The sequence below is a fragment of the Symphalangus syndactylus genome, chromosome 23, assembly GCF_028878055.3.
Source record: "Symphalangus syndactylus isolate Jambi chromosome 23, NHGRI_mSymSyn1-v2.1_pri, whole genome shotgun sequence".
NCBI classification, from domain to species: domain Eukaryota; kingdom Metazoa; phylum Chordata; class Mammalia; order Primates; family Hylobatidae; genus Symphalangus; species Symphalangus syndactylus.
The window spans coordinates 44,766,013-44,780,503 of NC_072445.2; the positions used below are offsets into that span (position 1 = coordinate 44,766,013).

The window sequence follows — 14,491 nt, forward strand, 5'->3', positions numbered from 1 at the left end:
GCCTCCCAGGTTCAAGCAATTCTGCTGCCTCGGCCTCCCGAGTAGCTGGGATTATAGGCATGCACCACCACGCCTGACTAATTTCGTATTTTTAGTAGAGACAGGGTTTCTCCATGTTGAGGCTGGTCTCGAACTCCTGACCTCAGGTGATCCGCCCGCCTCGGCCTCCCAAAGTGCTGGGATTACAGGTGTGAGCCACCATGCCCGACCACTAATTTTGTATATTTTGCAGAGATGGGCTTTCCCTGTGTTGTCCAGGCTGGTCTTGAACTCCTGGTCTTAAGTGATCTGCCCACCTTGTCCTCCCACAATGCTAGGATTACTGGCGTGAGCCACCAGGTCTGGCTGGAAAGATAATTTCTAACATTATCCTGTCTTAAACATTTGTTTCAAAAATTTTACAAACATGATAGTAATTAAATTTGATTTTCGAAATTCCCTTGAATACTTTCTTAATAGCACACAAAAAGCACAAAGTATTTCACATTTGTTTTAATGATGAAATTGTGAACCCAAACTTACACAAAGAAAAACCCGTAACATTATACCCATACTTAAAACAGATGCCCTCATATACATAGTAAAACTCTTGGGGGCAGTAGTGAAGTTGATTATTTACTGTTTTATGAAAGTGCCATTCAGCCGGGTGCAGTGGCTCATAACTGTAATCCCAGCACTTTGGGAGGTCGAGGCAGGCGGATCCCGAGGTCAGGAGTTTGAGACCAGCCTGACCAAAATGATGAAACCCTGTCTCTACTAAAAATACAAAAATTAGCTGGGCATGGTGGTGTGTGCCTGTAGTCCCAGCTACTCAGGAGGCTGGGGCAGGAGAATTGCTTGAACCTGGGAGGCGGAGGTTGCAGTGAGCCGAGATCGCACCACTGCACTCCAGCCTGGAAGACAGGGCAAGCTCCGTCTCAAAAAAAAAAAAAACAAAAAAGTGCCGTCGTAGTGACTCAGTTTTAAGGAAGAAATCAAAGATATTTAACTCAATAGACTACAGTTAGCTAACGTGACTTGCACTGAAAGTTATACAAATATTGGTACTTATTCCCCTGCCCCCAAAGTGTGAATTAAAGACTCCAAAATTCTTTTTAGAATCTTCAGAGTAAAAGCTAGAATTCGATTTTTTTTTAAATAATGAAAAAATACTTTGCATCTAAATCTGGTGTGTAAAATAACTTGGTGGATGACGCTTCAAGGCTATCCATCCCCAAATTTCTCCCTGAATGATAAAGAGAATAAATGAATATGTCATTTCAAAAGTTAGAAATTTGGCCGGGCACAGTGGCTCACTCCTGATAATTCTTTCGGACACTGAGGTGGGTGGATCGCATGAGCTCCGGAGTTCAAGACCAGCCTGGGCAACATAGCCAGAACCCATTTCAATAAATAATAGAAAAAAATGAGCCAGGTGTGGTGGTCCCAGCTACTCAGGAGGCTGAGGTGGGAGGACCACTTGAGCTCAGGAGGTAGAGACTGCAGTGAGCCGTGATTGCACTACTGCACACCAGCCTTGGTGTCAGACTGAGACCCTGTCTCAACAACAACAAAACAAGTTAGAAATTTGGCTGGGCGCGGTAGCTCACGCCTGTAATCCCAGCACTTTGGGAGGCCGAGGAGACCGGATCATTTGAGGTCAGGAGTTTGAGACCAGCCTGGCCAACATGGTGAAACTCTATCTCTACTAAAAATACAAAAAAATTTAGCCATGCGTGGTGGCATGCTCCTGTAGTCTCAGCTACTTGGGAAGCTGAGGCAGGAAAATCGCTTGAACCCAGGAGGCAGAGGTTGCAGTGAGCCGAGATCATGCCACTGCATTCCAGCCTGGGTGATAGAGTGAGACTCCGTCTCAAGAAAAAAAAAAAATTCTGTATGAACGGAACAAAATATCTTTAAATTTTAAAATACATCTGAAAGATATTTCAAAATATTTAGGAAAAAAATTATAGGGATCAGGCAAATTCTGAGATTCCTTTTTCCCTGCAGGAAACATTAGGAGTGCTGCTATTCCAAAAAAGATGGTAACAGTTGCCACACCATATGTTTCCTTGGCTCAGACATAAGGTTGTGTAGTTGTTATTCCAGAATGGCTAGAATAAAAATCCAGCACAATCATTTTCTTCAGCAAGTTAACTATAACCTCTCTGTGCCTTGGTTTCATAACAGCAACATAAGCATAACAGAATAGCAGCCATAGCTCCTACCTACCTCATAAGATTCTTTGGAGGAATTAAATTAAGATTCAGAACAGAGCCTAATATCTAGTAAGTAATAATAATTGGCTAAAAAAAATTTCTAAAGATTGTATATATTCATGGGGTACAAGTACAATTTTGCTACATTCATATATTGCATTGTAGTGAAATCAGGGCCTTCAATCCAACCTGGAAAAAAAAAAAAGTTTTTGAAAAGATTTCTGCCATGGAAAACTTTTAATGTACAAATTCATCCATCCAAGAAATAGAAAATATATAAGTATCGACTCCAAATCTACCATATCTATCTCTTCTACACCTTAAACAATTACTCAGAAATAGAATGCTTGAGATACCAGAATACATGCATATCAAGTAATAAATGTATGCATGATGTCAAGGCATCCTAGGCCTTCAAATAAAATTGTCATACAAAATACTTTAATATTGTAGTAACATTCTACATGTTAGAGTGTAGAAGTTAATCGCTGATGCAAAAAAGGAAAAGAACACATTATACCCAAAGCCTACGGAGAGAATCACAATTACAAATATCAGCCTGCATGTGAAAATCTTTAATTTGAAAGTCAGAAACATTTAAGTGATAGTCATTGTTAAATCAGATTGTGGTTTGAAAAAAAAGTTAGTTTAAAACTGAGTTTATGAGAAATTTGGGGATTTTAGAGACAGTGTGTTGTTTTTAAATGTGTGTGAGTTTGTGAAGAATGTTTTATAAAATACTGACAGTACTATAAGATGACATTATTATAATACAACATAAGAATTTTGGCCTGTACCTCTCAGCAGTCCTCAATCACCTGCTGTACTTGACTCAATGATTATCAGAGTGGCTTGTTTTCCTTCTGTTGTGTTCCCAGTTCAGGCAGCTCAGCAATGGCCTGTGATTCCAGCAATTCAAATAGGTAGTAAGTAGTTTCTTGTTTGTTCTCTCAAAATTTCAGGGGCTTTTCTCTACAAGTGATTTCCAGTTCACGCCCCTCCACCCATTGTTTATTCCTTTACCCTCAGGAAAACCCTCTGCCCTGCATCTCTGGTCACCAGACCACCGTGGTACGTTTACCTATGGCCACCAGGTGTCACCCTTCTCTTTACTACCATGGTTTGTGACTGGTTTTGCCAGAGGTGAATAAGAAAGAATTTAAAATGCAGGTCTTTGATTTTTCAAATGTAGTTGACCTTAAGAATTTATGAATAAAGCCAGAAAAATTAAGCTTAAAAAACACTGAAAGAAAATGAGGACTTAAAATTTCTATTAAAAAAATTAACAGGCCACAGTTGCTGATGTTTAGTAAATGTGTTACCGAAATGTGTTACTGTGAACGCTGGGGTGTTTCTTGAAATCTCAGCCCAGGTGAAATAAAACCAATATAAAACAAATGCTTACCTAATGAATTAATTGTAACATATTCCTTATGAGGTAGAAGAGTAAGTGAAGCCTTATAGCAGTCTGCTTTCAGTATAGTACGAATTAAGAGAGAAAGAATTTGTCATATGCTTTCAGAATAGTTTGTTGGTAAAATAACCAATGTCTTACAACTTAGACGACAATGTCCCTAGAGTGAAGAAACACAATTAATTCGGCTACCACAGTTGAATGAAAATATTCCATAAGACAAAATGTAAAGAAATTAGAAGCAAAATAACTGTCTCCAAAATGACAAAGCGATTAAGTATATACACAAGATGAACAAGAACATCAATAAAATCATGCAGTATACAATACAATGTACATTTATTAAAGTATATGCATTTTTTAAGGCAACAATAATACTAACAGGTAATAAACAAGTTGTTAATAGTTTATCACTGGCTAATTAAATAAGTTTTAATTGTATTCATTTTATAGCTTTTCTACAATGAGCATAAATCACATTTACTTTTTTCTACATAACTTTTCTAACCAGAAAAAAGAAAATGGTTTAAAAGAAGAGATCAGATATCTTTGCTAAAATTTAATGCCTACAGAAGAAACTTTTGAGCTGTACATGGTATCCTGAAGCACCTGCCCTTCAAGACAGAATGCTTGTACCACATTTATGCAGCCAAATGCATGTAGCAACATAAAGTAAACACATGCCATCTGGACATATATATTAAGACTCTTTTGACGGCCGGACAGGGTGGCTCACGCCTGTAATCTCAGCACTTTGGGAGGCCGAGGCAGGCAGATCACAAGGTCAGGGGAGTTCGAGACCAGCCTGGCCATCACGGTGAAACCCCGTCTCTACTAAAAATACAAAAATTAGCCGGGCATGGTGGTGCATGCCTGTAATCCCAGCTACTCGGGAGGCTGAGGCAGGAGAATCGCTTGAACCTGGGAGGCAGAGGTTACAGTGAGCCGAGATCGTGCCATTGCCCTCCAGCCTGGGCAATAGAGTCTCAAAAAAAAAAAAAAAAAAAAAAGACTCTTTTGAACATGGTGAACTGATTTCCCAGAATCTAGCAATTCCTGAGTATCCTGGTTAGATTTTTTTTTTAATGTGCACCGGAACCCCAGTGGCCCCATGGCAGGACCTCGGCATCCTCTAAGCCACTTGGTGGCTTCCATTGTACCATCTCAAAATGAGAGAGCTTACTCCACTTCATCGAGGGAAATACCACCAGAGTTCTGACTCCAGAGGCACTGGCCTAGGGAGGACACTGTGTGTGAAGCCCAGCAGGGCCACTAGCTGTCCCCACCAATTACAGTCCTTGTGTAGGGTCCAAAGAAATGAATGCCAAAGAGAGCAACAGAGGAGCAAGGGAGTCACATTCCAGGACCTTCCTTCAGGGACTTTTAAAGGAAACATGACAACTGAGGATCAGCTGGTTGTTTTCTGCTGTTTCCCTTCATGTGATTCAAGCTCATTCAGAAGAAACACAATGAGACAAGAGAAGAGCCATCTCCTTCCTTCTCTATTTACTCTAGGCATCTAAACTACTGAATGTAGTGGTGTGTGAGAGGTATCAAACGGTCAGATTGACTGAGTTTGAAACCTGTTTCTATCACTGACAAGCTATGAGATACTCTACACTTCACTTTCTTTTTTTTTTTCATTTTTTTTTTTTATTTTTTATTTTTTTGAGATGGAGTCTCACTCTGTCACCTAGGCTGGAGTGCAGTGGCACAAACTCGGCTCACTGCAAGCTCCACCTCCTGAGTTCATGCCATTCCCTGCCTCAGCCTCCCGAGTAGCTGGGACTGCAGGCGCCTGCACCATGCCCAGCTAATTTTTTGTATTTTTATTGGAGATGCGGTTTCACCATGTTAGCCAGGATGGTCTTGATCTCCTGACCTCGTGATCCACCCACTTTGGCCTCCCAAAGTGCTGGGATTACAGGCGTGAGCCACCGTGCCCAGCCTACTTCACTTTCTTCATCTAAAAAAGAAATGGGGATAATAGTACCTATCTCATAGAATTATTGTAAGAATTGCATGCAGTAATGCATGTAAGTAGGTGCTCGGAAGAGTCGGACACAAAGTAAGTGCTTTTATCATCATTATCATCATCCTTATCATAATTTTCATTATCAGAACAAGGAGAGACCAGGTAGAAAGTTACTGTGATTCTTCAGGTCTGGAATACTAGAGTAGCATCCCAAATGAAGGCACCATTAAACTTTGCAAATCTGTATGACACCTTCATGCCAATTAGAAAAAGACACCTCTTCAAAACCCCTTTCAAGATGTTTGCCTCCTACCTGCTAAAAACACCCATCATACTACCCACAGATAGCCATGATGCTTTTTCTGGGACAGGTGCCTCTTCCATTCGTGCAGTGTACAGCCTTCATAGCTGTGCAATTCACATCACAATCAGATGGAAGAATCCCCATGGCTTGGTGACAGATAAGTTACTGGGTAACACAGAGAGAGGATTCAAAGGAAAAGTCGAACGGGTCCAGAAAATGCATAGATACATGTGTAAAATTCTGGTAAGGTTATGACTAGCCATGTCCCAGGGTTCAAAGCTTATCTCAGATGTTAAAATGAATCATGTAAGTCCCCCAAATTTAAGGAGTCCTCTTCCAAAAATAGGAAATGAGATGAGATAGGTGTATGTGTCTGAGGTGATGGAGGAAATGAAGGAAGCCTCTAGATGCAGATTGAGGTTCATGAGAGGCAGTTCCAGGGGAGAGGTCACAGCTAGGGAGAGGTCACAGCATGCAGGAACTCAGAAACCTAAATGGGGAAATCTTTTTGAGGAAATGAACAGAGAAGGCTAAAAGCAAGGAGTTCTTCAGGCAATTTCTATGTTTAGGTTCAACTCTGTCCTGAAACATGAAGAGATCATAAATGCACTCCCTTTTTGAGTCTCTAGTTTTGTCTCCTTCCCACAATGAGTCTGCAGGCTGCGTGTCACTCACGTTCAGCTAAGACGTAGTGCCCCATGGCTCCTCCTGTGGAGACAAGAGACCCAGGAAAGAGGCATCACAAACCTAGGCATCATCTTGCCTCTTCTCTGTTCCTTATTTTCCTCATTCACCCATCTCAATTTAGACCTACGCACTATTGGATTTCAAGAACCATTATCTCTCATCTGGAAATGCTTATTGGCTTTCTAACTGGTCTGCTCACCTCTCATCTAACTTCTTAACAACACATTCACCATATAAAGGAGATTGTGGTCCTCCTTTCTTAGGATCCTTGAATGACACCTCAGTGATCATAACCCAATATCCCAAAAGACCCTTGGACTCTGTATGAGCTGGCTTCTTTCTGATTCTCTTTTCCCTACACCACAGATGTTCAGGGAGTAGAAATGCATAATTGGTGAATGATAGCTATGCAAACTCAGGGTTAAGGTACAGTAATTATTTCTAATCTCCCAATATGCCTTATACTCTCCTACTTGACATGGTTGCTCCGTCTGTGTAGACCTCCCATCATCTTCAACCTCATCTAATGGAATCAAGCTTCTCTTTCAAGATCCAGAAGGCTTTCTTGATCCTCAGCTGAATGTGATCATTCCTTCCTTTGACAACCTAAGCATTTGCTTCCTGCCTGCTTTAGGACTTCATGGTCTTCTTTAACTACATTTACTTGCTATCAATTTCATTCCCTACCAGATTTGCGTTCTGAGAATAGCCACAGTGACTTCTCAACCTCAAAGCCCCTGCACTACCTTAAACAGCTCTTGCAAAATAGTAGGTGCTCTGAAGATGTTTGTTGAATTACAGACTTTTATTCTGGGGAGAACCATTATTTTCTGTCTCCCAGGGAGCTGCTGGTGTCCCCAAAGAATATAAATGAGAAAAATGCTTTCCATGGATGCCAGATCCCCTCTGCCCCTCTTCCCACGGTGCCCTGGGGCAGAGGTACTAAGAGACATACCCCTTGTTCCTACTCACTTGAACTCTGCCTCTTCCTTAATATTATGAACAAAATTCCAATGAACAAGATGACGACAAAAACAGCAATTCCACTGATGACTCCAATGACTAGGGTGCCAGACGGTGAGGGCTCTAAAACAGAAAAAGCAAGTTAAAGCCTTTGATTGCCACCCTCAGCCTACCCCCTAACAAAGAGCAGATCCTCATCTCACTGCCATAATTACCCCCTCAGGCACTCCTCTCAACCCTCAATAGATTTTCTCAGCTCCTGGCTCTCATCAGTCACATACCCCAGATCGCAAGGAGGGGCTGATCCAGGCCTGGGTGCTCCACCTGGCACGTATATCTCTGCTCTTCCCCAGGGGGTACAGCCAAGGTTATCCAGCCCTGGTAGGTCCCATCCCCATTGGGCAATACGTCTTTAGGTTCGAACTCCTTGGCATCCATTGGCTGCCTATCCTTCAGCCACATCATGGTGATGTTCTGGGAGTAGTAGTTCAGGGCCCGACACCGTAGAGTGGTCACTGAAGAGGTCACATGATGTGTCACCTTCACCAAAGGAGGCACTTGACAGGAAAGAGGAAGGATGAGGAGAGGGGATCTGTTTACCCTTGCCAGGAAGATTGGAACTTTCACTTCCTTCTATAGGTTGGAGGAAGGAAATACCCTTTTCAGAAAAAAACAAGCTACAAGAGAGACACCATTTTGTGTCCTAAGATTGGACTCTTAACACAGTGTCACTTGGAGAGCAGTCAGATCAGCTTGTTCTCCTCATATTTAAATATACATATCTGTTACCCATGATCTTTGTTCTGACAGATAAAATTGCCCTTTATGTGCATTGAAAATGATTGAATACAGATGGTCAGTTTCACCTGGGTCAACCTAGGAGGCATTGTTATAAGAAGGGGCCTTGTAAGATAGATATCTTCAGTGATTATTGCTATGTTCTGTGAAAGAAACTTTTAACCTAAAGGATTCTGCTACTCTGATAGTGGCCTCACTTGATATTTTGTCCTGGTATTCATATGATATCTGACATCTCTGAATTCTCTCTTTTTTTTTTTTTTTTTTTCTTCAAGATGAAGTCTCACTCTGTTGCCTAGGCTGGAGTGCAGTGGCATGATCTCGGCTAAGTGCAACTTCCGCTTCCCGGGTTCAAACGATTCTCCTGCCTCAGCCTTCCAATTAGCTGGGACTACAGGTGCGCATGACTGTGCCCAGCTAATTTTTGTATTTTTTTAGAGACGGGTTTCACCATGTTGATCAGACTGGTCTTGAACTCCTGAACTCGTGATCCACCCACCTCGGCCTCCCAAAGTGCTGGGATTACAGGGGTGAGCCACCGCGCCCGGCCTTGACATTTCTGAATTCTTAACAGGTATAAATATACAAAAGATTATTGGTTAAATAAAAAGCAAGGGCCGCAGACACTTCCCTTTGAGTCACATGCATGGAGAAAAGAAATTAAACCCATGACTTGTGGCTGTCTCATACATCTCAATTATAAGGTAGAGACTCTAGGATTGAGAAAGTCCCTTCCCAGAATTTGGAGAGGCACACAACCTCAGCCACCTCTGAAACTCCAACCAGGGATTCCATGCCCTGCATCTTCCTCCACTCTGCCACTAGAGTGTGGGGGCAGAAGTGTGTTTCCACCATACCTTGTTGGTCCAAAACACCTCTCCCCAGCTCCAGCAACTGCTGCAGCTGTGCAGGGCAGTCCCTCTCGAGGTAGGCCCTGTTCTGCCTGGCCCGAATCTTGTGCCTTTCCCACTCCAGCTTGGTGGGCCAGGCCCTGGGTTCTGCTGCTCTCCAATCCAGCGTGTCAGGGCAGAATTCAAGATGGTCCTGCCCATCGTACCCGTACTTCCAGAAGCCGTCGGTACTGTTGTCCTCTTGCATTTCACAGCCCAGGATGACCTGCAGGGTGTGGGACTCTGGAAAAATCCCCAGCCTTGTTACTGCAACCAAAGGAGTAGGTCCCTATTTCCACCATCCCCAAGGACCAAATGATCTCAGGAAGCACATTCCTTCCCTCTTCCCTGCTCCCACAAGACCTCAGACTTCCAGCTGTTTCCTTCAAGATGCATGAAAAGATGAAAAGCTCTGACAACCTCAGGAAGGTGAGGCCCCCTCTCCACATACCCTTGCTGTGGTTGTGATTTTCCATAATAGTCCAGAAGTCAACAGTGAACATGTGATCCCACCCTTTCAGACTCTGACTCAGCTGCAGCCACATTTGGCTTGAAGTTCTCCTGGAAACCCATGGAGTTCGGGGCTCCACACGGCGACTCTCATGATCATAGAACACGAACAGCTGGTCATCCACGTAGCCCAAAGCTTCAAACAAGGAAAGACCAAGGTCCTGCTCTGAGGCACCCATGAAGAGGTAGTGCAGAGAGTGTGAACCTGGAGACAGAGCAACAGGCCTTCACCATATGTAGTAGGAGGGGAGCAGGATGTTGAGGCTCCACACACCTGCATCAACTCATACCATCAGCTGCGTCTGGTCCTCATTTTGTGAAGGGTGAGTTGCAGTCCTGTCTTTCTTCCATATGGTAGTCCTGGCTGCTCTTTCCTTGTGCGCCTTTCTCTGCCACACGTGGCTGCCACCCCCTGGCTGCCACCCCCTCACTGCCCCCAGATCCTATTCCAATACTCATGATTAGACAAACTCCACTAAAGCTGGTGGATTCTAGAAAATGTTAAGGTGTCTCTAGCCATGGTAGTTGAACTCAGGAGTTGGTGCTCAGGGCAAATTAGACCCAAATCCTGAGGAATTCATTCAGTTTTGGTTTTTTTTTTTTTTTTTTTTTTTTTTGAGACGGAGTCTCGCTCTATTACCCAGGCTGGAGTGCAGTGGCACAATCTCAGCTCACTGCAACCTGCACCTCCTGGGTTCAAGGGATTCTCCTGCCTAAGCCTCCTGAAAACCTGGGACTATAGGCATGTGCCACCACACCAGGCTAATTTTTGTATTTTTAGTAGACATGGGGTTTCACCATGTTGGCCAAGCTTGTCTCAAACTCCTGACCTCAAGTGATCTGCGTGCCTCAGCCACCAAAGTGCTGGGATTACAGGAGTGAGCCACCGTGCCCAGTCTTGGCCCTGAATTCTTACACTGAACTGCCTATGTGGCCTCACCACTTGGAAGCCTGACTGGAATCTCAAACTTAACATGTCCAAATGCAGATCCTTGATTTACCCCAAACTGCTCTTTCCTCTGCCTTCACCATCTCAGAAATGGCATTGCCAATTACCCCACTGCTCAGGCCAACAAAATTAAAATAAAGAACAAAGCCAACTTTAACTCTTCTCTTTTCCAGGGGGTCAGGGGAGACAGGGTCTTGCTCTGTCACCTAGGCTGAAGTACAGAGGCACAGTCATGGCTCACTGCAGCCTCAACTTCCTGGGCTCAAGCAATACCCCCCACCTCAGCCTCCCGAGTAGCTAGGATCACAGGTTCATGCCACCACACCAGGCTAATTTTTGTATTTTTTGTAGAGAAGGGGTTTTGCCGTGTTGCCCAGGCTGGTCTTGAACTCCTGAGCTCAGGAATCTGACCTCCTTGGCCTCCTCCTTGGCATGAGCAACCACACCCAGCCAATTCTTCTCTTTCTCTCACACAACATAGAATCCTTCAGCAACTTCATTCAGAATATATTCAGGAGACAAGGGTTTGTCAATCCCTTTTCTGTTCCCACCCAGCCCACTCCACCATCTCTTGCCTGGACTGTGTAACAGCTTCCTGGCTGGGCTCCCTGCTTTTACTGTTGCTCCCTTCATTCTGCTTTCCACATAGCAGCCAGAGCAATCTTTTAAAAGCCTGTGACAGATCACTGTTACTCCTTGGCTAGAATTCACACCACAGCCTACAGGCCCCTGCACAACCTTGTTTGTGGCTCCTCTTCTGAGCCCATTACCTACTTCTTGGCCTCTAATCCCCAGCACTACTTGTTTTTTTTTTTTTTGACCCGAGCTTCTTAACCAGCAGTTTGTCTCCTAGGTGACATGTGGCAAAGTTTAGAGACATTTGTGGTTGTCAAGACTGGGGGAGTGCTCCTAGCACCTAGTGAGTAGGGGGGACAGGATACTGCTAGACATGCTACATGCAGATGGTAGTCCCCCTCCCCCTCCACACACACACGTGAGTAGTGCTGAGAAAACCCACTTTTTAATCCAACTTGCCAGGTCCACTCAGTTTGCCTGGGAAATACTGCCCCCAGTCAATATCATTCTTATTTCCTTCATGTCTCTGCTCAAGTGTCAGCCCCAGAGTGACTTGCCCTGACTTCTCTGCTTCTCACAACACCCATCCTTTCCTGATGTTGTATATCTTTCTGCTTATTTGCTTATTGTCATCTCTCCCACTCGAATGCAAAATATCAAAGGGTAAAGACTTGTTTCCCTGCTCTCTCCCTTGGGGCTTGAACAGTGCAACACATGGTTGGGACTCATTTACACTTGTAAACAATGAAGATTTCTGCTCAACATGAAATTTTATTATTCCACCTCTAATGCAGTGTGATGTTTAAGAATCATAGCTATGAAGTGGAGACATGAGCTCTGTCATCAAAGCCCAGTGTACCATTGAATAAATTTGCCAGGAAGCAGGCCATGCCATATCTCATTCTTGTCATGTGCAAAATGTGGATACACGTAGTACCAAAACCCAAAGTGCTGTGCTGAGGCCGGCGTGTGACCCACAGAACACTGTGCTAGACTACAGGACAAAATCACTGTCAACTAAGATTAAAAGCAGCTGTAGTACTTGAAATAACATCAGAAAACCAGATTACTTATGTTCTTTGTAACCTGAAAAGAGTTATATAATCTGAATTCCAGTTAACTTCTAGTAAAATAAACGTATTATTAGCTCCTACCTCCCTATGTCTAGTGAAAATCAAATAAGATCAGATATGAATGTAACTTACAACTGAGTGCATTGCTTACATGTTCATTATCAGTACTTTGTAGAGAGGCCTCTTAATTACCCAGCACATTGCAAATCAATAAAGCCTGGCCGAAAAGAGAATTGTTCAGTTCAAACGTTCAAAACTAACATATACTTAATTTTCCAGGCAAAAGAACAATTGCCAAAAGTGGGGAAAGGCCCAAGGTAGGCCTCTCTCAGGAGCCTCCCGCCCCAGAGACCTCTACCCCAGGTCTCACCAAAAGTGGGTGGAATGGTGAAGAATTCAGATCTCCAACGCCACTCTTTCGCGCCCCCACCGCCCAGCGCATTCGTTCTGAGGTGGAAACCCCCTGCGGATCCTGCTGTGGGTTCGCTCAGCCTTCTCGGCAAGCTCTCAGGGAAGAACTTCCTGTTTGGAGATGACTGGGGAAAAAACTGCACAGCTGACATTGGAAATAAACTCGAGATCCAGGTCCAAGGAGCCCCAGGCTTAGCTCAGCTCAAGTGAGGAACTACGAGATTTATTTATAAGCATTCTGGTTGGGGGAAGGGAGTGGGCGGTTCCAAAAGTCACTCCGAAAAGCCGGGACAGCCGGGGGAGGGGGCAGGTCCTGGGGCGAGGGACCCCTATCTGCAGTTCAGTGGTAGGCACTCCCTCACGGGGTCTCGACGCAGAAAGTAGGGAGAGGGGCTTGCGGATAGGGTTGAGCAGGTCCTCCAAAGTTAGCAAATTCCCAAGGGCAAAGAAAAGCTAGTTTCGATTTTTCCACCCCCGCCGCGCCCCTAGTTCGCCCGCAGCCCTCGGACTCACGCAGCAAGCGCCCCTGCAGGACCGCGGTCTGCAAAAGCATCAGGAGGAGAAGCGCCGGCCTGGCTCGCGGGCCCATTTCCCCAGCTCTGACCGCACGTCCCTGTTAAGTCTCCGCTTCTTTGGTGGGGCGGGGAAACGGGGATGGCTCCCGAAGTCACCCTACAGCTATTGCCTAGGCTCAGGAGATGCCCAGTAAAACTTCCTGGTGAAAAGCAATAGGTCTTCAGAACTTTAATTCTCTCTCTCCTACAGCAGAAGGTACCTGCTTGTGAAACACTAGGTGATCCAGTGTCCCCCTTGGTTTTTCAATCTTGAAGGGGTGTTGTTGATTGGGGAAAGTACCTTCGCAATGTTCTGATCTGAACTTTAGATATTTAAATATTTATTATTTTCAAAATTCAATTATACATTTAAAAATTTTATCTCAACCTTAGACCAACCTGTGTCTTATTTGACTTAGAAATATAAAGCTTTTTCATTTTGTTTTTTGATTCAAATTAATTAAATCATAATATTAACCAATTAGATCCTACTGAAACACCTTCCACAGCCTTCATAATTGAATTATCTGACAAGTGTTTCACAAACTTTACAGCATTGGGATTATCTGGAGATTGATTAAACATATTGAGGCCTGCTCCTAACCCCAGACACACTGATTTAATGGGCAATTGTTAGGTAGTTAGACATTAGCAGTTGGGAGGGGATGACAGAAGAGAGCGGAAAGGCTGTCACTAAGACAGCCACTGGCCCACCTAAGTTCAGGCCGAAGAGTACCCTAATGCCACTCTAAGGGATGGAGTTTATGATAAAGTCTGTGGCCAAAATATCCTGGAGAAAGAGAAAGGAGGGTACAGGTGGAAATTCCCTAAAGTGGCACATGCCCAATAACACAAAAGCCTGTCCTCAAGTTCACCCCAAGTTCATCATACCATCATTATAATAGAATTTACATACAGTTTTGCCCCCCCCATCCCTGGGAGGCTTTTCTTAATGAATTATAGGTAAGAACATGCACAGTTCAATTTTAGATTATATAGCTATAAACTTCAATCAAATAACAGCATCCTGTCACCCAGATACAGCCCAAACTTCAACTCCTCCCCACAAACCCCATAAAAGCACCTTGAGCTCTGTAAAGAAGTGCTGATTTCACTTCGCAGAAATCAGCCCGCTCTCCCTCAGAGTGTATTATTGTGCTTCAATAAACTTTGCTTTAAGCTTGCATTT

The 14,491-nt window shown here is 43.9% G+C and overlaps 2 protein-coding genes and 1 long non-coding RNA gene across 13 annotated transcripts in view; 1 reads left to right on the forward strand and 2 right to left on the reverse strand.

Moving 5' to 3' along the window:
• LOC129473358 (uncharacterized) overlaps nt 1-14,491 on the reverse strand; it is a 65,183-nt gene that overhangs the window by 3,562 nt on the left and 47,130 nt on the right. The window lies entirely within an intron of this gene.
• On the reverse strand, nt 3,937-13,523 carry HFE (homeostatic iron regulator). 11 transcript variants are annotated; one of them, XM_055263772.2, is made up of 7 exons: nt 13,262-13,516; nt 9,681-9,944; nt 9,197-9,472; nt 8,142-8,174; nt 7,823-8,056; nt 7,551-7,664; nt 3,937-6,599 (listed from the first exon to the last, which is right to left on the reverse strand). In XM_055263772.2, the coding sequence occupies exons 1-7, from the start codon at nt 13,335-13,337 to the stop codon at nt 6,559-6,561; spliced, it is 1,038 nt and encodes a 345-aa protein (XP_055119747.1). In that variant the 5' UTR covers nt 13,338-13,516; the 3' UTR covers nt 3,937-6,558. The 11 variants fall into 11 exon arrangements, with proteins under 11 accessions (XP_055119747.1, XP_055119748.1, XP_055119749.1 ...); XM_055263773.2 differs by lacking the exon at nt 8,142-8,174 and having other exon boundaries at nt 13,262-13,515; XM_055263774.2 differs by lacking the exon at nt 8,142-8,174 and having other exon boundaries at nt 7,823-8,098; nt 9,681-9,875; nt 13,262-13,514.
• On the forward strand, nt 9,738-14,488 carry LOC134735728 (uncharacterized). Its single transcript, XR_010119152.1, has 2 exons — nt 9,738-10,062; nt 12,617-14,488. It is a non-coding gene; the product is annotated as an uncharacterized lncRNA (long non-coding RNA).